We start from the raw sequence: 23467 nt of genomic DNA, 5'->3' as shown, positions 1-23467 counted from the left end.
CTTGGTTTCAAATTACAGGCCTATTTCCTTATTAAATGTAGATGGTAAATTAATTTCTAAAGTACTAGCAATAAGATTGGCAAAAGCTCTTCCTTTCATTATTGATGTACATCAAACAGGATTTATTGCTAAAAGACACTCATCACATAACACCAGATTAGCATTTCACTCTTTAAATTTAGCAAAAAATATGAATGATCCAACTTTTATGCTATCTTTGGATGCAGAAAAAGCATTTGATAGAGTAGAATGGAAATTTATGTATCAATCTCTAGAATGGTTTGGAATAGGACCCGGTTTTATTAAAATGATTCAGACATTGTATAGCTCTCCTGGTGCAAGATTATATATAAATAACAATTTATCAGATAAATTTAATTTGCAAAGGGGAGTTAGACAAGGATGTCCTTTGTCTCCCTTACTTTTTGATATTGTTCTAGAACCCTTGTTAATTGCAATTAATCAAACTAAGGAGATAAGGGGAATCCCATTTTCTTACTGGGAATATAAACTTTCTGCATATGCAGATGATATCTTATTATATTTGAGAGAACCGGGGATTACTATTCCAAATTTACTTAATCTTCTAGAGGAATTTGGAAAATTCTCTGGATATAAAATTAATTGGAGTAAATCAGAAATTCTTCCAATTAATGTTCACTGCACCAAAGGATTATTTGATTCATATTCATTTATTTGGAAAGAGGAAGGATTAAAATATTTAGGAATTATGATCAAAAATACAATTGATGATACAGTCAAAGAAAATGAAAAACTTTTATTGAAAAAAATTACAGAAATGTGTGAACAATGGAATCCTTTACATCTTTCATGGTGGGGAAGAATTCAAACAATTAAAATGATGATATTGCCTGTGGTTTGTTATCAAATGAGTATGATACCAATATTTTTTCAGGGGTCCTTTTATAAAAAATTAAACAATATTATTACAAAATTTGTTTGGTTTGGGAAAAGACCCAGAATTGCTTTAGTATCTTTACAAAGACCAATTATGGAGGGAGGGGTAAATTTTCCAAATTTTTATAGGTACCATCAAGCCTATATTCTAAGACAGGGTATGTATTGGATCCTCCCAGATCTCATGGAAAATGTACCAGATTGGCTATATTTAGAATGGCGGCTCCTGTTCCCATTACATTTAGATCATTTAATTAGTATAACAATGCCTAGAAGATACAAAGAAAACAGAATATTATTAGACACTTGGAAAACATTAAGATATATAAATAACCTATCACCAGATCCAATTTGTAAATCACTAAATCAATCTATTTGGGTAAACTCCAGGATCAAAATTGGCGGATTTAAGATCGTCTGGAAACAATGGATAAGTGCAGGTATACGAACATTAAATGATGTCATTTCAGAAGGTTCACTGCTTAGTTTTTCACAATTGCAAAATAAATTTGGCTTAAATAAATCACAATATTTTAAATGGATGCAATTGAAGCAGGCCATTCAGGTAGGGTTCCCTGAATGGAAAAATCTTAATACTCAATATAGTCTGCAGGTTTTATGTTTCCAGGCGGATTTCTTGGGTCACCAAGCCGCAAAATGGTACAAATTGATATATGGATTTTTAAATAAAAAAAAGAAAACTGGTCTTAGGGATATTTGGAGTATTGAGATTGGACAGACAATTTCTGCGTCTCAATGGCCACGATTTTGGTCCTGGAGATTAAGATCTACAAAGTCAGCATCTATGAGTCAAACATGGATGTTTTTATTACATAGAGTGTTATGGACCCCTATGTGCTTGCAAAAGATAGATAATACTAGATCCAATAGATGCTGGCATTGTAAAATAGAAATAGGGACGTTAGATCATCTAATTTTTTTTTGTCCCTGTGTAAATGCCTTTTGGAATATGATTTGGCCCCAAATTAACAAATTACTAGAAAATCATGTAGGACTCTCATATGACACTGTATTATTTGGAACTGCAATGAGAACTCAGAGTCCGATCTCAGTAAACAATAATAAACTACTATTAATATTGACAGGAGTCGCCATGCAACAAATAACTCAGAATTGGAAAGACTATACCAAATTAAATTATACGTTCTGGTGGAACTCTGTCTGTCATATATACAAAATGGAAAAAGTAATAGCATTACAACACGGGAACATTCATAATTTCAATAAAATTTGGCAACCATTGACTAATTATTCTAATGATTAGATTTCTTAGCACAATTATAATACTTATATAGAAAAGGGGTGGGATATGTATAATTTTTAGAATCATTAATTGGAAAAAGGGGAGGGATGTATAACTTTTGATTATATATAATATATACTGTTTATAAATTAAGTTGTATTAATGATAGATACAATGATATATAGTAATTAATTATATCACTTGAATTTCAACTATTGTAAAAATTGAAAAATTCAATAAATAAAATTTAAAAAAAAAAAAAAAAGAAATTTGTTTTGTCAGAGTTAAGCTTTAGTTTGTGTTCTTTCATCCATGTTGCTACTGCTTCGAGTGTTCTGTGTATTGTGCCTACCATGGAAGGAGCTGGTTGGTCGAAGGGGAGGAGGATGGTGATGTCATCTGTGTAACTATAGGAGGTAATGCCTAGTTTGTCTAGGTAGGAGCTTAGGGAGGCAATGTATAGGTTAAAGAGTGTGGGAGACAGAGGTGGCTCCACCAGACCTGCCCAAAGATATAAACTATCCTTCCCCTCCCTACACGGTATTCTCTATGCAGGTAAACTGGGAAAATCACTTCTCTTCAAAATCACAGGTCTTTGGAACGACCTTACTATCCCGCTGCGGAACCTGAGCTCCCTCCATTTATTCCGCAAGCAACTGAAAACTTGGCTCTTCTCTAACATGTAATTCTATTTCCCCCTTTCTCTTCCACTCTATTTATAAGCTCATGTAAATATTTTCCTGTCGGGGGCGTGGCTTGGAGCGCGCACGATATGGCAGCCTAACCGCAGCGCTCCCGTATCCAGGCAACAATCGGAACAAAAATAAAACTTCTACTTTTTCAAATCGCTATTAAAAATATATAAAACAACGTCGGATATGGCAAGCATGAAGCAGGGGAAAGCTGAAAAACCTTCAACATCGGGAATATCAGCAAAAAGAACAAAAGTAACTCCCCTGTCACCATCGAGTGTGCCGTTCCCGATGGAGACTGAAGAACTCACTGAAAAGTCTGATATTATGACTGAACTGTTTAAAATAAAACTGATGCTGACTGAAAACTCCAATAAAATATCTGAAGTAAAAGAAGAGCTTCTTAACATGAAACAAGAGATCCAAACAGAGAGACTGAGAATGACAGTACTGGAAGAAAAAATGGAAAGGTTTGAATCTTTCACACAGGAATATGACAAAGATAAAAAAGAAGTAGCAGCTTTAAAAAATCAAATGGTGGACATGGAAAACCGAGGAAAAAGAAAGAACATCAGAATTTTGGGGCTGGCTGAAAATATTGAAGGGGGAGATCCTGTACAATTCCTGGAAAATCTTTTACCTAAACTGCTTCAGCTCAATTCAAAATGGCCGTTAGAAATTGAAAGAGCCCACAGAATCCCCACAAGAAAGCCAGTAAATCAGGCTGCTCCAAGACCTTTGATATTCAAGGTTTTAAGGTATCAACAAGCTCAAGAAATATTAAAAATGGCAAAAGCAAATAAAAACTTGAACTATAAAGGATCAAAACTGATTTTAGTTCCGGATTTTGCTAAATATACAGCAAACATAAGAAAACAATTCCTCACATACAGACAGCAGCTGAAAGAAAAAGGATACATATATGGACTATATTATCCATCTACTATGAGAGTATCCAGTGGAAATAAATCCATATATTTTCAAGACCCGGCAAAACTGAAAGAATTTCTGACACAAAAAGAACCTATGTTTACATAAGAAACAGAACAATTCAGCTGAAGAAAGAAGAAAGAAGAAAGAAGATGGAAAAAAAGGGAAAATAAAGAAGATTATTAAAAAAAAAAAAAAATTAAATTAAGATATAAGAAATGTTATTAACTGGAAATATAATTTATATTTATTGATATAGTGGATGCAATATTATAATATTATTTTATTAAATTAATTATTAATAAAATATTAATATCCACAAAATAAAATATAAAAAAAAAAAATATATATATATTAAAAAAAAAAAAAAAAAAAAATTTATATAAATTACATGTTTTAATCAAATAGAAAATTTATTCAATCATATAACATATTAACTTATTATGATTAAGGAATAAAATTTTTTATTGATATATTGAGAATAAGATTTAAAAATGAAATATATTAATTTATTATAAAAACAATATTTTAATTCTGTATAAGAAAATTATAATTTTATGAAATATATACAAGAAAATAATTTGATTATTGACAGGATTAATTAATAAAATAGATATCTAATATAAAATTTATATTTGATTCAATTATTCAGTCATATTAACTTATTATGAAAAATAAGAAAATAAGTAATTGATTGGTAGATAATTAATAAAATATGAATTTATTATAAAACTTATTTATTAACATAAAATGTATATTTTATTCAACTAATTATTCAAATTAATTTATTATGAAGATGATCTATGAAAATGATTGAATTGCATTATTATTAATATTAATATTCATATATTTATATAAAAATGAATATATTTAATTTATATGAAGATCTATAGATATATATAGAGAAATAGAGCTATATTGTAATATGTTTATTTATTAAGAATATAATATTACATGTATGCATGATATTGAGTTTAATTTTATGAATCAAATATATATAATTCTCAGTAAATTTATAAAATATTATAGATTAAATGGATATAATTTTCAATTATATAAGAGTGGAAGTATAAAGAATGTATTGAATTTAGAAATATGTTTTTTAAATAATATAATGAATTATTAGTTGCCTGGAGATGGAGATGTAGGTTTTGCATGACCAATGCGTGTTCCAAATCAGAATATGATAATGGGAGGGAGGGGAGGGAAAATAATGGGTGGGATAGGATATGAATTTTTAATGAATGTGCTAGGGAATAATCGTGTAAACTATCATAGAATATTGGTTAAAACATAACTATTAATTAGATGGATATAAAAATGTATTCGCTGAATGTCAATGGTTTAAATCATCCTATTAAGAAGAAGAAATTATTATCGTTCCTTAAAAATCAAAATGCGGACATTTACTTTATTCAAGAAACCCATCTTTCGGAAATTGAATCAAAAAAATTATCTGGAGGATGGATTTCTAAATGTTTATTTGCACCGGCTTTAAAGAAAAAAGCTGGAGTGGCTGTTCTAATAAACAAAAAATGTAATGCAGATTTTAAATTAATTAATTATGATCCCTTAGGTAGATGGGTACATATCGAGATGGTTCTGGGAAATACAACCCTGAATTTATTCAATTTATATGCTCCTAATACGAATCAAATGGAGTTTTTTAAACAAATTCAACAATTGCTCTTACCACTGGCTACATCTAATTTAATAGTAGCAGGGGATTTCAATGCTGTAATGGATCCGATTTTGGATAAAAAACCAAGTAAAGTTATGAAATCATTAGGCTTAGATAATTTGATAATATCTTGTGATTTAGTAGATATATGGCGAATTCTTCATTTTAATGATCAGGAATTTTCTTTTTGTTCTCAGGTCCATAAATCTTTTTCACGAATTGATTATATATTTGTTTCTAATAATATAGCGCAGCGTGTCTTAAAAGCAGTAATTGATCCCATTATAATTTCAGATCATGCTGGTGTGTGGATTAATCTTCAAAATTATGATGTTGAAAATTTTGATTTAATTTGGAGATTTAATAATGATTTATTAGCGGATTCAAAATTTCTTGAAGATTTTAAAATAAAAATGCAAGAATTCTTTCAATTTAACGAATCAGATGATATTAATGCTGAGATCTTATGGGATGCTTTTAAAGCAACTATGAGAGGAAATATTATTTCATATTCAACATTTATTAACAAAAAAAAAAAAAAACAATTTCTTGAGATGGGAAAGCAAATTAAATTATTAGAAAATAAATTAATTGAGAAATGGGAAAATAATACATTACAAGAATTATTAAAATTAAAAGTTAAATATAATGAGATTTCTTCTCAAATTGTGAGGAAAGACATTTTCAACAAACAAGTACAATATTATGGAAATTCAAACAAAGCGGGGAAATTATTAGCAAACTTTCTAAAAGCAAAAAAAAGAAAATCTAAGATTATTGCAATTAAAGATACACAAGGTAACACACATACCAACACAAAAGATATTATAACACAATTTCTTGATTTTTACAAAGAATTATATACTTCCAATTCTTATAAAAATAAAGAACAAGACGGATTAAATTTTTTAAATTCATATATTGGACCAAATATTCCAGATCATATAAAAGGAAGTTTAGAAGAACCTATATCTTTAAAAGAATTAGAAACAGCATTGAAGTCTCTTAGAGTTGGATCCGCTCCAGGTGGAGATGGGTATACTGTTGAATTTTATAAATTTTTCCAAAATATCATATTACCACATCTGTTAAATTTGTATCAATATCAAATAAAGAATGAAAATATTTCTGGTACTATGGCAGAATCGATAATTATAGTCTTACCAAAACCAAACAAAGATCCTACTCTGGTTTCAAATTACAGGCCTATTTCATTATTGAATGTGGATAACAAACTAATGGCTAAAGTATTAGCATTAAGATTGGCAAAAGCTCTCCCTTTCATTATTGATGTACATCAAACAGGATTTATTGCTAAAAGACATTCATCAAATAATACTAGATTAGCATTCCACTCATTAAATTTAGCAAAAAATATAAATGATCCAGTTTTTTTAATATCTTTAGATGCAGAAAAAGCCTTTGACAGAGTGGAATGGAATTTTATATACCAAGCTTTACAATGGTTTGGCATAGGATCCGGTTTTATTAAAATGATTCAGACATTGTATAGCTCTCCTGGAGCAAGATTATATATTAACAATAATTTATCAAATAGATTTAACTTGCATAGGGGAGTTAGACAAGGATGCCCTCTGTCTCCTTTACTTTTTGATATTGTCCTAGAACCTTTATTAATTGCAATAAACAAAACTAAGGAGATAAAGGGAATATCATTTACCAGTTTTGAATTTAAATTATCTGCATATGCAGATGATATATTATTATATTTAAGAGAACCGGAAACTACTATTCCATGTATACTTAATTTAATAGAAAAATATGGTACTTTTTCTGGATATAAAATTAATTGGAATAAATCTGAAATTCTCCCAATAAATGTTCATTGTACCAAAGGATTATTTGACCCATATTCATTTATTTGGAAAGAGGATGGTATAAAATACTTAGGAATTATGATCAAAAATACAATTGAAGACACAGTCAAAGAGAACGAAAAACTTTTATTGAAAAAAATAACAGAAATGTGTGAGCAATGGAATCCATTACATCTTTCTTGGTGGGGAAGAATTCAAACAATTAAAATGATGATATTGCCTGTGGTTTGTTACCAAATGAGTATGATTCCAATATTTTTTCAGGGGTCATTTTATAAAAAACTTAACAATGTTCTTACAAAATTTGTTTGGTGTGGGAAAAGACCAAGAATCGCTTTAGTATCATTACAAAGACCAATTGTGGAAGGGGGGGTAAATTTTCCAAATTTTTATAGGTATCATCAAGCCTATATCTTAAGACAGGGTATGTATTGGATCCTCCCAGACCTTTTAGAAAATGTACCAGATTGGCTATATTTAGAATGGCGGCTCCTGTTCCCTTTATATCCAGAACAGTTAATAACTATAACAATGCCTAAAAGATATAAAGATCACAGAATTTTATTTGACACTTGGAAAACATTGAGATATATCAGTAATCTATCACCAGAACCTATTGCTAAATCTCTAAATCAATCAATATGGATAAACTCCAGGATCAGAATTGGCGGATTTAAAATCGTCTGGAAACAATGGATAAATGCAGGAATAAGAACACTGAATGATGTCATATCAGAAGGATCACTGCTTAGTTTTTCACAATTGCAAAATAAATTTGGATTAAATAAAACACAATATTTTAAATGGATGCAATTGAAGCAGGCCATTCAGGTAGGGTTCCCTGAATGGAAAAATCTAAATAATCAATATAGTCTACAGGTTCTATGTTTCCAGACGGATTTTTTGGGTCACCAAGCCGCAAAATGGTACAAATTGATATACGGATTTTTAAATAAAAAAAAGAAAACAGGTCTTAGGGATATTTGGAGTATTGAGATTGGTCAGACAATTTCTGATTCTCAATGGCCACGATTTTGGTCCTGGAGATTAAGATCTACAAGGTCAGCATCTATGAATCAAACATGGTTATTCTTATTACATAGAGTATTCTGGACCCCAACGCGCCTGCAAAAAATAAATAGTACTAGATCTAATAGATGCTGGCATTGTAAATTGGAAATAGGGACGTTAGATCATTTAATCTTTTTCTGTCCCTATGTAAACGCATTTTGGAATTCAATTTGGCCCCAAATTAATAAGTTACTAGAGAATCACGTAGGACTCTCATATGACACTATATTATTTGGTACTGCAATGAGAACTAAGAGTCCGATTTCAGCAAATAATAATAAGCTATTACTATTACTAACAGGAGTCGCCATGCAACAAATTACTCAAAATTGGAAAGATTATACCAAATTGAACTATACATTCTGGTGGAATTCTGTTTGTCATATTTATAAAATGGAAAAAATATTAGCGTTACAACAGGGAAATCTTCTTAACTTCAAGAAAATATGGCAACCATTGACAAACTATTCTAATGATTAGTTTCTTAGCACAATGATAAAAATGATATATGAATGGGGTGGGATTTGATTAATTAATGGAAATATATTATATAAAAAGGGAGTGGGAATTATATTTTATATGTTACTGTATAATCTTTATCATATTATATTTTAAATACTATGAATTAATAATGATAATATTATGGATATGTAATAATTAATATATATTGTATGATTTAAATATTGTAAGAATGGAAAATTTATAAATAAAAAATTAAAAAAAAAAAATAAATATTTTCCTGTCTTTTCTTATATTTTAAGTTATTGTAAACCGTGCTGAGCTCTACTTCCGTCGAGAGGATGCGGTATATAAACTTAAGGTTTAGTTTAGTTTAGTGACCATGGTTCTGATTTTTCTTTGTTTTGACTCTATAAGTTCTGGATTGTAGGAATCCTTTACACCATGTTAGTACCTTGCCTGTAATTCCTATTGAGTCTAGTGTTTGTAAAAGGATGTCATGGTCTACTAGATCAAAGGCTGCAGAGAGGTCTAGTTGTATGATCAGCATTTTCTTGCCTGTGCTGATGTGTTGTCTCGCGATGTCCATGAGTGTTCCTAGTAGAGTCTCAGTGCTGTAGTTGGTTCTGAAGCTAGACTGTGTGGGGTGGAGTAAGTTGTGGTTTTCTAGGTATAAGTTTAGGGTTTTAGCTACGAAGCCCTCCATTAGTTTGACGTACAATGGGATCGAGGCTATGGGTCTGTAGTTGGTAGTTGGTCTGTTGCTCCTTTGGGGTCTTTTAGGATCGGAGTTATAATAATTTCGCTGAGGTCTTGTGGGAACTGGCCATCTGTGAGAAAAGTAGGAGCAGAGTGCGGAATAGCATACTGGAGGTTTTCAATCGGTATGGGGGCAGTGGTTAAGGTCACAGGCTGCGTGACTGTATTTGTTATGTAGTTTCTTGAGGTCTGAACATTGTATAGGTGAGAAGTGGGATCAGGTTCTGTCTGCTGCTACTGAATATTTCTCTGTGGGGGGAGTTGTGATCTCTTCTAGGTGAGTAGGTGTTCCATTAAAAGTGGCTCTGATATTTGCGATCTTGTTTTTGAAGAATGTGGCTAAGAGGGTGGCTGAGGGGGAGTTGTTATTGGTCAGATATGGTGTGGTGTCAGTGAGTTCTTTTAGTAACTGGAATAGCTTTTTTGTGTCTTGGGATCCTTCTCCTATTTGCTTTGTGTAGAATGTCTTTCTTTTTTCTTTCAGTTTTTGTTTGTATTTTTGGTTCATTATTCTCCATGCTGTTTTTGTGGAATCTTGGCTACTTTTTCTCCATTTTCTTTCTAGTTGTCTGCATTGCCTTTTGAGTTGGAGTAGTTCGTTGTCGAACCATTTGTCTGATTTTCTGTGGATTATGGATTTGGATTGTTCTGGGGCTATCTCATTTAGGGTTGTTGTACTTAGATGGCTCCATTGTGAGATGAAGGCTTTGGGGTTGTAGTCTTGGATTATGGTGTCTGTTTTTGTCCAGAATTTGGTGGGGTCGATGTATTGACGTGAATTGTAAGTTATTTTTTTGTGTAATTGGTAATTTTTTGTGTAATCAGTATCAGACCAGACACCAGCACAAAAGCCCAAAATTTTTATTTTGTGAATAGTCCAAAAAATAAATTCAAAAAACTCAAAAGATTTATCTGAAATATTACAACAACTTCAAATGGTGTGTGGTCTTTGTCATAAGGCATATTGGGACAGACTTAAAGATCTCAATATGTGTACTTTGGAGGAAAGGCAGGAGAGGGGAGATATGATAGAGACGTTTAAATACATATGTGGTGTAAATGCGCATGATTCAAGTCTTTCATTTGAAAGGAAGCTCTGTAATGAGAGGGCATAGGATGAAGTTAAGAGATGATGGGCTCAGGAGTAATCTAAGGAAATATTTTTTTACAGAAAGGTAGATGCGTGGAACAGTCTCCCAGAAGAGGTGGTGGAGACAGAGACTGTGTCTGATTTAAAGAAAGCCTGAGGCAGTCACGTGGGATTTCTTAGAGAGAGGAAGAGATAATGGTTACTGCGGATGGTCAGACTGGATAGAGCAGAACGGGTACAAGTGGATTGATTTTTCACTCTGTCAAAAATTATAAAGACTAGGAGACACTCGATGAAACTGTAGGGAAATACTTTTCAAACCAATAGGAGGAAAATTTTTTTTTCACTCAGAGAATAGCTAAGCTCTGAAATGCATTGCCATGGGTTATGGCAGGGGTGTCCAATGTCGGTCCTCGAGGGCCGCAATCCAGTTGGGTTTTCAGGATTTCCCCAATGAATCTGCATGAGATCTATTTGCATGCACTGCTTTCAATGCATATTCATTGGGGAAATCCTGAAAACCCGACTGGATTGCGGCCCTCGAGGACCGACATTGGACACCCCTGGGTTATGGTAAGAGCGGATAGCGTAGCTGGTTTTAAGAAAGGTTTGGACAATTTCCTGGAGGAAATGTCCATAGTCTGTTATTGAGAAAGACATGGGAGAAGCCACTGCTTGCCCTGGATCAGTAGAATGGAATGTTGCTACTCTTTGGGTTTTGGCCAGGTACTGGTGACCTGGATTGGCCACCGTGAGAATGGGCTACTGGGGTTGGTGGACCATTGATCTGACCCAGTAAGGCTATTCTTATGTTCTTATCATAAGAACATAAGCCGTGCCTCTGCTGGGTCAGACCTGAGGTCCACCATGCCCAGCAGTCCGCTCACGCGGCGGCCTATCAGGTCCAGGACCTGTATACTAGCCCTCTATCTATACCCTTCTATCCCCTTTTCTTCAGGAAATTGTCCAATTCCTTCTTGAACTCCAATACCATACCCTGTCCTATCACTCCCTCTGGAAGCGCGTTCCAGGTGTCCACCACCCATTGGGGGAAGAAGAACTTCCTAGCATTGGTTCTGAATCTGTCTCCTTTTAATTTTTCGGAATGCCCTCTCGTTCTCTCTGCCATCATGTTTGTATAAGTCTTGAGTGTTTTGAATTTATTTTTTGGACTATTCACAAAAATAAAAATTTCAGTGCGATGATTAAGGGTTGAGACACAGATGTTTATATCTTCAGGCTAGATTTTAGTAGTGCCTTTGATCTAATAGATCATGAAATATTGTTGAGTTGTTTAGATACAATAGTACTTTCAGGAAGGGTCTGGAACTGGTTTCAAGGTTTTTTTTGAAGAAAAGATCTTATCAAGTGATTTGAGACGGTAACTATTCTCATTCATGGAGCAACCCATCTGGTGTGCTCCAAGGTTCTCCGCTATCGCCTTCCTTATTCAACATCTACATTTCCCCTTTAGGACATTTATTACAGAGTTTAAATGTAAAATTTTTTATATACGCAGATGACATTTCTATTTTAATCCCTCTAAATAATTTTACCACTGAAATTTTAAACCCGATATCTTCTATTATGACTCAGATAGAACAGTGGACAATTAATTTCAAACTGAAACTCAATACGGAAAAGACCAAATATTTTTTGGCTAGTCCCAACGACAAAATAACAAACTCATTGCTTCATCTTAATGGTCATGACTACCCAATTATTAAATCTATCAAAATTCTGGGAGTCACACTTGACCGACATTTAACACTAGCAGAACACACAAACTTAGTGGTACAAAAATGCTTTTTTACATTGTGGAAATTAAGAACCATAAAAAAATATTTTGATCCTTTATCGTTCAGACTATTGGTGCAGGCATTAGTTTTATCTATTTTAGACTATTGTACCATCAACTATTTAGGAGCACCCAAAAAAATTCTAAGGAAATTAAGAATAATTCAGAATACAGCTGTTCGATTGATTTTTGGTTTAAAAAAGAACAACCATATTAGTCCATATTATCGTTTACTTCATTGGCTGCCTTTGGAGGCAAGAGTATTATTCAAATTTCCCTGTATCTGCTTTAAGCTGATATCGGGATTGTCTCCATCTTACCTTTTTACTCATTTTGTGTTGCGTAGACCATCAAGAGAAACTAGAAACTTCTACTTATTTGCTTATCCAACCTTCTTCAATAGGACCCTAGCATTTCAAGCTGGTAGGCAACAATCTTGATTAGGTAAATGTATTCAGCAAGTTATATTATCCTATTGCAGTTTTCGGAAATTAATTAAGACCACTTTGTTCGATAAGTTTATTATTTAGTGAGTTTTATTATTGAAATTCTATTTTACAAATATTTGTATTATTGTATTTCACTGATTGTCCAGCTCTTTTTAGTGTAAACCACCTAGAACTTGTGGTTATGGCGGTATAAAAGAATAAAGTTATTATTATTATTATTTTGTGCTTTTGTCTGGTCTGACACCAAAGACATTCTGAGCACTGTTTAAAGGAATCAGTTTTGAGTGTGGGAGGAAAATAGCCACTTCTTTTATGTTTTGTTCCTTCTCCAGGTTAGACATCTCTCAGTTTTGTCCTGTCCTCTGCCTCAGTCCCTTCCTCCCCTCCAGCACGCTCTCTTCCTAACTCCCAGTAAGACCGCACCCAGTTCTGTCTGTCCCAAGGTCTCCCCACTAAAGGTATACACCTCTGCCTCTCTTCTGTCAAATTAATCTATCATGCAAAAAAAAATGTAATCACGTCACTCCTCTCCTTCGTAAAGCACATCGTCTCACTTATAAAATACTCCTCCTCACCTTTAAACCAAAAAACTAACCAACCAGCATTTATAAATAAACTTTTGATCCCACACTCATCATCCAGGACCCTCCAAACCTACTTTCCATACCGTCAATACGCAAACTGTTTTACGATACTACTCGTAAATCCATTTTTTCAGTTACTGCCCCCTCTTTGTGGAATGGCCTCCCATTAATGTTCGATTAGAGAAGAACTGACTTGGAAAATTTAAAACCAAGCTCAAAACTCTTCTCTTTAAAGATGCTTTTACTCTATAGTACCAGCTTCCGCTTCTCAAACTTCTAATTTCTGTGAAGCTCTGAAGCATCAAATGCTTCTTCTGAAGCGATCCCCTCCCTAATGTCTTGCCACTCCCCTTTTACCTTCCCTTTTTTATTAATTTTACTTCGATGTATTTTAACCAACTTCTCCTTTCTCAACTTCCCTTTTGTCTCATGTACGTTAATGTGAATTTGCCTAGTATTTTAATATATGACAACATATTGTTTTTATTTACCCATTTTAACAGTTTTCTACAATTTTTTTAATATTGTACACTATTTAGACATTTGTTTTGATAGACGGTATATCAAAAATAAACAAACTTGAAACTTCCCTTACATCGCCACTCTCAAAGGCTGTTTTCTGTTCAGAAAAGCCCCAGGGTGCACTGCTAGCAATAGCACCAGCCCCCATTAATCACACCGACCCCCCGTTGTCCTGCAAGAAGAGGTGGTTTGTTGCTTTACACCCATCTGCATTGCCTCCTATTCCTCTACCAAGCTGAGCCTGCAGCTGTGGAGTTCAAATAAACAGGTCCAGGATGGCAGAAGATGAGGATGGGGACAGAACCTGATGGACAGCTGTGCATCCCCTTTTCAGTGGGAGACAGTGCTCGTTCACTGCAGGGAGGGGAGCCCTGAAGCCACCGCTGCTTCTGCATCCTGATACTGTTGCCGCTGACTATGCACAATTCCTCTAGGAGTAAGGTTTAGATTAAGGAAAGAAATACACCCATTATTGTGGGCCACTACCAAATTAGGGAAAGCTGCAAGTGTCCTGACTAGTATTGCTTTGCATTTCTGTGTTTTCAGCTGAAGAAGATGGAGGAGTCTCACCAGGAAGCCACCGAGAAGGAAGTGGAAAGGATTTTGGGCTTGCTGCAGATCTACTTCAAGGATGAACGTACGTTCCCACCCTATACAATAGTGAGATGATTAGTAAAGATCTTCTCCAGACATAGGGTGACACCATTTCCAGATCAGATACCACAAGCTTGTGAGTTGAAACTACAGATGAGTCGGAAAGAGATGAGGCAGCAAAGCTTGGCAGTGTTAGGCTGAAAGGGGATGAATGTGACGGGAAGGGGGGGTGGAATTGAGATTGGATGAGGTCCAAACCTGGTAGTTCAAGATCAAAAAGTGTTGAAAGTGAATTCCTCCCTCCCTCAAATTGATGTACAGGCCGTGGGAGGGTGCTTGATATTGGAAGCAGTACTTTAAGGCAATAATATTTAGAAGCCTTTTTGTAAGTGGTGTATGCAGCAGGATTGCTGATATGTTGCCTGGGAGTGTTTAGGAAAGAAAAAGCACCAAGGGCCCTCCAAGTCTTGGATAATCAAACAAAAAGTTTGATTGTTGGACCCACCATGGGTCAAACAATGAGAACACTATGCAAATACAGAAACCAAGGCTACTGCTCCACCATGGAGTAAAACCGAAAAGCTCACAAGAAGTAAAGAATATCGACATATGCAGCCTGTTGGTATCCTTTTAAATGTTAAGCCAAAAGGCACCTACGTCAGGTCCAACAGTAAAACTTCCCAGACTCGGAGGGTCCTTGGTGCGTGTGATGTCCTTTGACCCTCTTCTACACTTAATTGTGGGAGCAGAAGAGAGTCTGCTATCTTTACATGGCATATATTTTCATGCAGCATTGTTGCTGGCCAAGTTGAGAGAAGCAAATATTTTACAACCTGACTCCGTGCAAACGAGAGTGGCAAAGTTTGATGCCTGCTCAGCAGAGATGGAACTTTGGGTGGCACTTCAAAGTGCTGATGAGGTCCTAAAATGTCTCTTCGCTCCTCGTCCTGATGAAGATCTGATAGTTGCTCCATATGTCCTGACTTTGCTGTCTCGTTTTTCTCTTATTTCTCCCCTCCCCGTAGCTGAAACACCAATTTCCTTCTTTGATTTTGTGATTGATCCGACTTCCTTTGCTCGCACAGTGGAGAATATCTTTCACGTGTCTTTTATCATCCGGGTAAGGCTCTAGTAAAGAGCTGGTGTAAGCTGGGGAGGGATTTGACTGAAATCTCAGTCACCCTTTGGGCACAGGGGAGAAGTAAGAGGGACAACATCCATCCAAGGTACTCAAAAGTTTGATCTGAATACACTGTTGAGGAAGGTTCTGTGGCAAATCTTGGACATTATTCTGTTTTCTTCCAGGATGGCTTTGCGAGAATAAAGCTTGATCAGGACAGACTCCCAGTTATAGGTAAGTTGGGCTTTTAAGCTGCCAGTGTGAATTTAGAAAGCAAAAGTATTGAGGGAGAATAGCTAAGATGCCTGATTCAACCTGAAATAGGCTAAACTCCAAAGATTGGATTGCTACAGGCACTGTTTTTGTGGGGTGGGGGAAGGAGTGTTCCCCTTTAGAAGACTAACAGCAGAAACAGGGTCTTTGATCCAAAAGACAGGTGTTATGGACTGTTTCTGCTTGATTCTTAGCCAGTGCTGTAGCCAGGCAGCCAACTTTGAGTGGTCCTGAGCCCAAAGTGAGTGGGCACAAAATGTTCTTTCTGCTGCCCATACACTCGGTCTTTCACTCCTCACAGTCTCCCTCCCCTCCCAGTGGACCTTTTTAAAACTTCCACCACCCTCCTGTTTCTACACAGGTAGGACCACATCAGAGGGAAGGCTCTGGGGCTGGCAAGATCAGTGTGTGAGACTGGGAAATGCTGCATCATTATGGGGATGGGGAGGGAGATACTGGGAGTCTTCATCTGGTGGGGCTTTGAGGTAGGGTATTCTGCTGCTGGGTGGGCCTAAGCCACTGTTCTAGACTATGATCCTCAGCAATATCATTTATAAAAAGAACAGACCCAAGAACAGAACCTTGAGGCACACCACTGGTAACACCCCTTTCCTCAGAGCGATCTCCATTGATCACTACCCTGTCGCCTTCCACTCAACCAGTTCCTGACCCAGCCCGTCACTTTGGGACCCATCCCAAGGGCACTCAGTTTATATATTAGACGTCTATGTGGAACATTGTCAAAGGCTTTGCTAAAATCTAAATACATTTCATCTAGCATACTCCCTCTATCCAATTCTCTGGTTACCCAGTCAAAGAAATTGATCTGACAAGACCTACCTCTAGTGAATCCATGTTGCCTCCATTCCTATAATCCACAGGATTCCAGAAACTTCACCATTCTCTGTTTTAAAAGTGTTTCCATTAATTTGCTTACCACAGAAGTCAGACTTACTGGCCTGTAATTCTCTACTTCTTCCTTACTTCCACTTTTGTGGAGAGGCACCACATCCGACCTTCTCCAGTCCTCTGGTACTACTCCTGACTCTAGAGACTCGTTCAAAAGGTCAGTCAACTGAGCTACCAGAACTTCCCTAAGGTCCTTCAGCACCCTCGTATGTATACCATCCGGCCCTATCGCTTTGTCTACCTTTATTTTAGCTAGCTCCTCACGAACACAACCCTCTGAAAATTGATCAGGGTCTACCACTCCACCATCCCTATTCACATTTGTCTTCTGCGGTCCTGCTCCCGGCACTTCTGCTGTGAACACAGAACAGAAATATTTGATAAGCAATTCAGCCTTTTCTTTATCAGCTTCTACATATTTCCCCCTTCACCTTTGACTCTCTCAATGCCACTTTTGCACTTTTTCCTATCACTAATATATCTAAAAAATGTCTTGTTTCCCCGTTTTACCTTGTCAGTTATTTTTTTCTTCCATTTGCATCTTTGTTTTCCTGATTACATGACCAGCTTCTCTTAACTTTTCCAGATATTTTTGTATCTTTCTCTTTCTGCGATATTTTGTAGTTTCTGAAAGCTAACCTCTTATTCCTTAGCTTCTCAGCTACGACTTTTGAGAACCAAAGCGGTCTTCTTTTCCTCTTAGATTTACTTACTTGTCTCACAAAAAGGTCTGTCAGCCTTACAATCGCTCCTTTCAGTTTTTCCCACCGCATTTCCACTCCTTCCAGACGTTCCCACCCAGACAATAATTCTCTACTTACATCACACACTGTTAGACAGGTAAAGAGTAAGGCTGCTGTACAATAGCAAATAGTGATGCGGTCTAGAGGCCAACTGAAATCCGGGTTCGGTCATGCTTCAGTTTCAGTTGAAACACAAGTACTTCTATAACCACTTTCTGGCTGCCCCCTCTGCTCTCCCATCATTCGGATGGTGGTCAAGTGGCCTCTTCCAGGCAACAGTAATTCCCAGTCGTTCCTGCCCCCAAAATGGCTGCTGGGACCTCCTGCGTGCTATCCAGGAAGCCCCACCCATTTCTAGGGGGTGGGGACAGCCCAAGAGGACCTGTTTTCTGCTGGATCTGCTGAAGGGTGATCGGAAGGACCCACTCTGCTGAGGGTGGGGGGGAGAGCCATTGTCAGCTGAAACCAAATGACAAATTTTGACTGCTGATTTGGTTTTGGTTGCTCTTTACAGTAATCAGAAGTAAGCCGAGAGTGTTTTTTTCAAATGCCTGTGGATTCTTTCCTGCAGAACCTGTAGTGAATGAAGAAGGCCAAGAAATTGAGCAGGAGAAGCAGTCGCGATGTCAAAGCGTGATTTCCTTAAGTCTACAGGACTGGAAGGTACATTACTCCACCTTTGATGGGATCCGGGTGACATTGGATGGCTGGGCAGAGGGTACTTTATTTTCACCCCTATAGTACTTACTCTGCCTTGTTTGATTCAAAGTTAAGGGAATCCTCAGCCTGTGTCTTTACTGTGATATAATGAGTGTTTATCAGCTTTGAAAGTAGCTCTCACTTAGCATTGCCAGGTACAGGGACATAAGTGTGTGTGTGGTGGGTAGGGAGGGAGGAAGGAAGAGGCAAGATAGGTACGAACTGAGGCAGACAGGAAGGTGGTGTGTGCTTAGGCATTCTCAGGTCCCTCTGTGCATGTTTTCTTGCTCTTTGCATTCTTATAAAATGTTGGCTTTTTTTTCCTGTCAGGAAATTGTAGAAACATTTGAAATCACAGAACCAATGATTCCTCCGGTATCCGCTTCAGAGTGAGACTCCTCTGTGCTCCCCTCTTGCCAAAATCTGGCAGGTCTCAACACCTGAGCGACGGATGCTAGTGGTGAGAACGGCCCATATGAGGAGGGCTGGACACTTGCTTGTATTATTGTTTTAAGGGGGATATAATCAGCTGTTCTGGAAATGTGGCAAACGATAATGTTATAAAGCATTTGATCTATGTAGAATATTGTTCTTAAAAAAACATTGCACGCATTCCTAGGTATTTCCATGCATATTTTATAAAATACAGCATTACATGTACACACTTGGGGGAAATGGCATGTCAATCACAGATGGGGCTACTGGCCCCTAACTAAAGACTTAGGTGCCTGAAATGCAGGCCTAAATCCTTCTCCAACCCTAAACATGCCTACTTTGGAGTTAGGTGCCTATCTTTTGTAGAATCACACCTGTCAACCCAATTTACTAGTAAAGTTAGAATTTTCCCCTTAGAGCAGGGATGTCAAAGTCTCTCCTTGAGGGCCGCAATCCAGTCAGGTTTTCAGGATTTCCCCAATGAATACATATGAGATCTATTAGCATACAATGACAGCAGTGTATGCAAATAAATCTCATGCATATTCATGGGGAAATCCTGAAAACCCGACTGGATTGTGGTCCTCGAGGAGAGACTTTGATACTCCGGCCTTAGAGCCTTTCTGAAGCCGGTCTGCGTTTGTGCTGAGCTGGCTTTGGTGCCTCTTTCATAAAGCAACAAAGGCATCTGTAGTGCTTCATGTAAAATAAGTATCTTTGTTAAATAAAATGACCCTCCACCTTTTAATTGTATGTAAATGAGATTCATGATCATTCCGTCTTTCAAAGCGCTTTTTAGGTTGATAAATGGTTGCATTAAACAATTTGTGTACATTTCTCAAGATGTTTTATTCTAGTTTAAAAGAAATGTGTTCAGCTTCCTTAACTAACACCTTTCTTCAGTTTTCCATCTTAAATGAGATGAACCACTTCACCAGGCTGCTCTGTGAACACACAAGGGGTGACATTTGAAAAACAAACTCAAGCGTTGTAATGTAAACCAGTGTACTGTGGCTATGACTACAGTGTTAATAGTGGTATATCAAGCATTTGTAATAAAAATCAAATGGAAAATATCCCCAGTGCACATGAGAGGCTTGAGCTTTGCTGTGGTGTTTGTGCTCTAGAGTACAGCTCCCCATGCTGACAGCTGAAATGCATGTTTCTGAGCATTGCTTCCTGAAGGTAGGTAATTGCATCCTATAGGGCAGAGGCGAATTGGATGGACTGAGGCAAAATATTGAAACAACCTCTGCTCCCTTGTCCAGGGGCTCAAGTAACAAGTAGCTTAGGAGAGGGAGAGGCTGCGTTCTCTAGCCTGCAGATTGAATGGGAAATGCAGTGGATGCGGCCTAGTCTTGTAAAGGTGATGGCAAAGGCTTGCCCGAGGTAAGGTGGTCCATCCAGAGAACCTCATTTCTTTGAAAATGATTCTGTTGTACTATAATTAAAGTGGAAACATTTGTGGGAAGGGAGCTCTAGAGTTGATCTTTGTACACTAAGATTTCACATGGCAGTTGTCTTTTTTTCATATGACACTGTAAAATGCCTTGTCTGTATTTTACGTTTTTCCATTGGTGCTACCTCTTCTAATAAAAAGCCTTTATTTTGAGGTGAAGTTGTATCAATTTTTGTATTGTTTACTAATAAAAGTAAAAAGAAAAGTTTGAGCTTGTGAGGGTCTTTGTTTTTCCCCAGTGGCCCAGCACTTGTTGAATGAATAGCATCACCCACTGGGCACTCTGGGAAGGGGGTAGTTGTGAAACCAGAGCCCCCTACCAAGGAATGACCTGCAGTTTAGTTGATAGACTGCAAATATATACAAAAAAGGATCGAGAGAACTACAGACCGGTAAGTTTGACTTCGGTTCCGGGGAAGATGACGGAAGCGCTGATAAAAGACAGCATCGACTAGCATCTAGAAAGGAATAAACTGATGAAAACAAGCCAACATGGCTTCTGCAAGGGAAGATCGTGCCTAACAAACTTATTGCACTTTTTCAAAGGAGTTAACAAACAAATGGACGAAGAGGCCCCCATAGACATCATATACTTGGATTTCCAAAAAGCCTTTGATAAGTTACCCCATGAACGCCTACTACGGAAGCTGAAGAACCATGGGGTGGAAGGAGATGTACATTGGTTGGCGGGTAGGAAGCAAAGGGTAGGAGTGAAGGGACACTACTCAGACTGGAGAAGGGTCACAAGCAGTGTTCCCGCTAAGCTGCGTTGACGTGCGCACGCGCACAAAATATTACCTCGCAGCGCACAAGTTTCTCGTCGCAGCGCACACAGTGTAGAGCACAGTTCTTCAACCGCCGGTCCGCAAACAAAATCTTGCCGGTCCACGAAGGATTCGGTCCCCGCCGCAACGAAAGGCCGGCGTCAGCTGACTTGCAACTTCCTGTTGCAGTCGCTGTGCCGGGACTCCTGCCTTCGCCGGGACTCCTGCCTTCCACCGCGTTTGCCTCCTGCCTTGTCTCCGCACCTCCAGACCAGCAGCGGCAGCTGTGTATGCTTTTAACTTCGGCACAGAGCTGCCCCTAATCAATAGTTTAGCGCGGTTTCATAAGGCAGCCTCGGGGCCTTTGCTAGGCCGGCCCACATCGCATCATCGAAGCGGGCCGGCTATCAAAGGCCCCGAGGCTGCCTCATGAAACCGCGCTAAACTATTGATTAGGGGCAGCTCTGTGCCGAAGTTAAAAGCATACAGAGCTGCCGCTGCTGGTCTGAACTCTTGGGCCGCTGAAGGAGGGCAAAAAGCAGCTGTCCTGGAGGTTTCCCTTCCTCTCGCCTTTACAGGTTCCTTTTTTCCACCTTTTTTTTTTTTCCTTCAAACGGCAACGGGCCCCAGCATCGACATCAATCAAGTAAGTTCCACTGTCAATCAAGCGGTTCTGCTCGGCCAAAGCTTCCCCTGTGACATGAGCCACCCTCAGGGGAAAGAAAGTGACCCACAAAGGTGAGGGGAAGGGGGGCAGATGATGGAAGTTGGGGGGGGGGGGAGAGAGAGAGAGAGAGAGAAGGGGCAGATGATGGAATGGAGGAGATGAGAGAGAGAGAGAAGGGGACAGATGATGGAAGTGAGAAGAAGGGAGAGAGAGCAGAAGGCAGATGGATGTCAGTTGAGAAGGGAGAGCAGATGCTGAATGGAAGTGGGGAAAGAACACATACTGGATGGAAGGAGGAGATAAATAAAGGGGGAAGAAAATAGTAAGATAATGGAGGGGTGAGGGAAAGGGGTGACAAGCTGTGTGTAGACACAGTGAAAAGAGGGAAACGGGACTAAATAGTAAGAAAGAATTTAATTTAGATGGAGGCAGAAAATAGAGAAGGAAGACCAGAGAAGAAAAGGGAAGAGAGAGCAGAGAATGATCAGATCTGAGTGGAGGAAATGAGAAGAGAGATATGCTAAAAACCACAGGGGGAGGGAAGGATAGAGATGCCAGACCATGAGGGGAACAGAAGGAAGATGATGGATGCTAGACCAAATCGGGGGGTGGGGGGGGGGGGCAGGAGGAGAGATGGCAGGGAAAGACAGACAGTGAATGGAAGGGGCAGATGCTGGACTGAAGAGACAGAGAAGGTTATCATGCTGCTGTACCGGGCCATGGTACGCCCTCACCTGGAGTACTGCGTCCAGCACTGGTACTTTAAGAAGGACACGGTACTACTCGAAAGGATCCAGAGAAGAGCAACTAAAATGGTTAAGGGGCTGGAGGAGTTGCCGTACAGCGAAAGATTAGAGAAACTGGGCCTCTTCTCCCTTGAGCAGAGGAGATTGAGAGGGGACATGATAGAAACATTCAAGGTACTGAAGGGAATAGACTTAGTAGCTAAGGCAGGGAGAACGAGAGGGCACTCTCTAAAGTTGAAAGGGGATAGATTCCATACAAACGTAAGGAAGTTCTGTGGTAGAAAGCAACATATTTATTTGGCTCATAACTTGCTGGCGCCCGATATTTTTAGCTCACAGTGAAAAAAGTTTGCTCACAACACCCGCCCGCTTAGAGGGAACACTGGTCACAAGTGGGTTGGTACGCGGACCGCTGTTGTTCAATGTATTTATCAATGACCTAGAAACAGGGACGAAGTGCGAGGTTATAAAATTTGCAGATGACACAAAACTTTTTAGTGGGGTTAGGACTGTGAAGATCTACAAAGGGACCTGAACAAACTGGGAGAGTGGGCAAAAAAATTGCAGACTAATTTTAATGTAGAGAAATGTAAAGTCTTGCATGTAGGAAACAGAAACCCGATGTACGATGGGAGGGCTGGTAATGGGTGAAAGTAGCCTAGAGAAGGACTTGGGGGTACTGGTTGATAAAACGATGAAACCTGCAGCGGCCTCAAAGAAGGCGAACAGAATGCTAGGTATTATCAAGAAAGGTATAACAACCAGAACGAAGGATGTGGACTTCCTGGGACACCAGGCCGTGCAGTGGTATGAATTGTTAGCTGGATTTATAAATAAAAAGCCAAAAACTGGTCTAAGGGATATTTGGAGCATTGAGATTAAGCATCAAATTTCTGCATCTCAATGGCCATGAATTTGGTCTTGGAGGATGGGATGTACAGTGTCCGCATCTATGAGACAAACTTGGTTTTTCCTCTTACATAGAGCATTTTGGACCCCAGTT

The 23467-nt window shown here is 37.9% G+C and overlaps 1 protein-coding gene across 1 annotated transcript in view; it reads left to right on the top strand.

Annotated features, from left to right (window-relative positions):
• Positions 1-20495, top strand: part of NSMCE4A (NSE4 homolog A, SMC5-SMC6 complex component) — a 56974-nt gene extending 36479 nt beyond the window's left edge. The window contains exons 6-10 of the mRNA XM_033942512.1: positions 14602-14692; positions 15675-15769; positions 15955-16003; positions 18266-18357; positions 18724-20495. Of these exons, the coding sequence (XP_033798403.1) occupies positions 14602-14692; positions 15675-15769; positions 15955-16003; positions 18266-18357; positions 18724-18786 (390 nt within the window). The 3' untranslated portion in view covers positions 18787-20495. The remainder of the gene's footprint in view (positions 1-14601; positions 14693-15674; positions 15770-15954; positions 16004-18265; positions 18358-18723) is intronic.
• The last annotated feature ends 2972 nt before the right edge of the window (positions 20496-23467 follow it).

The sequence above is a fragment of the Geotrypetes seraphini genome, chromosome 4 (genome assembly GCF_902459505.1).
Source record: "Geotrypetes seraphini chromosome 4, aGeoSer1.1, whole genome shotgun sequence".
NCBI lineage: Eukaryota > Metazoa > Chordata > Amphibia > Gymnophiona > Dermophiidae > Geotrypetes > Geotrypetes seraphini.
This window is presented reverse-complemented; position numbering and strand designations above follow the sequence as displayed.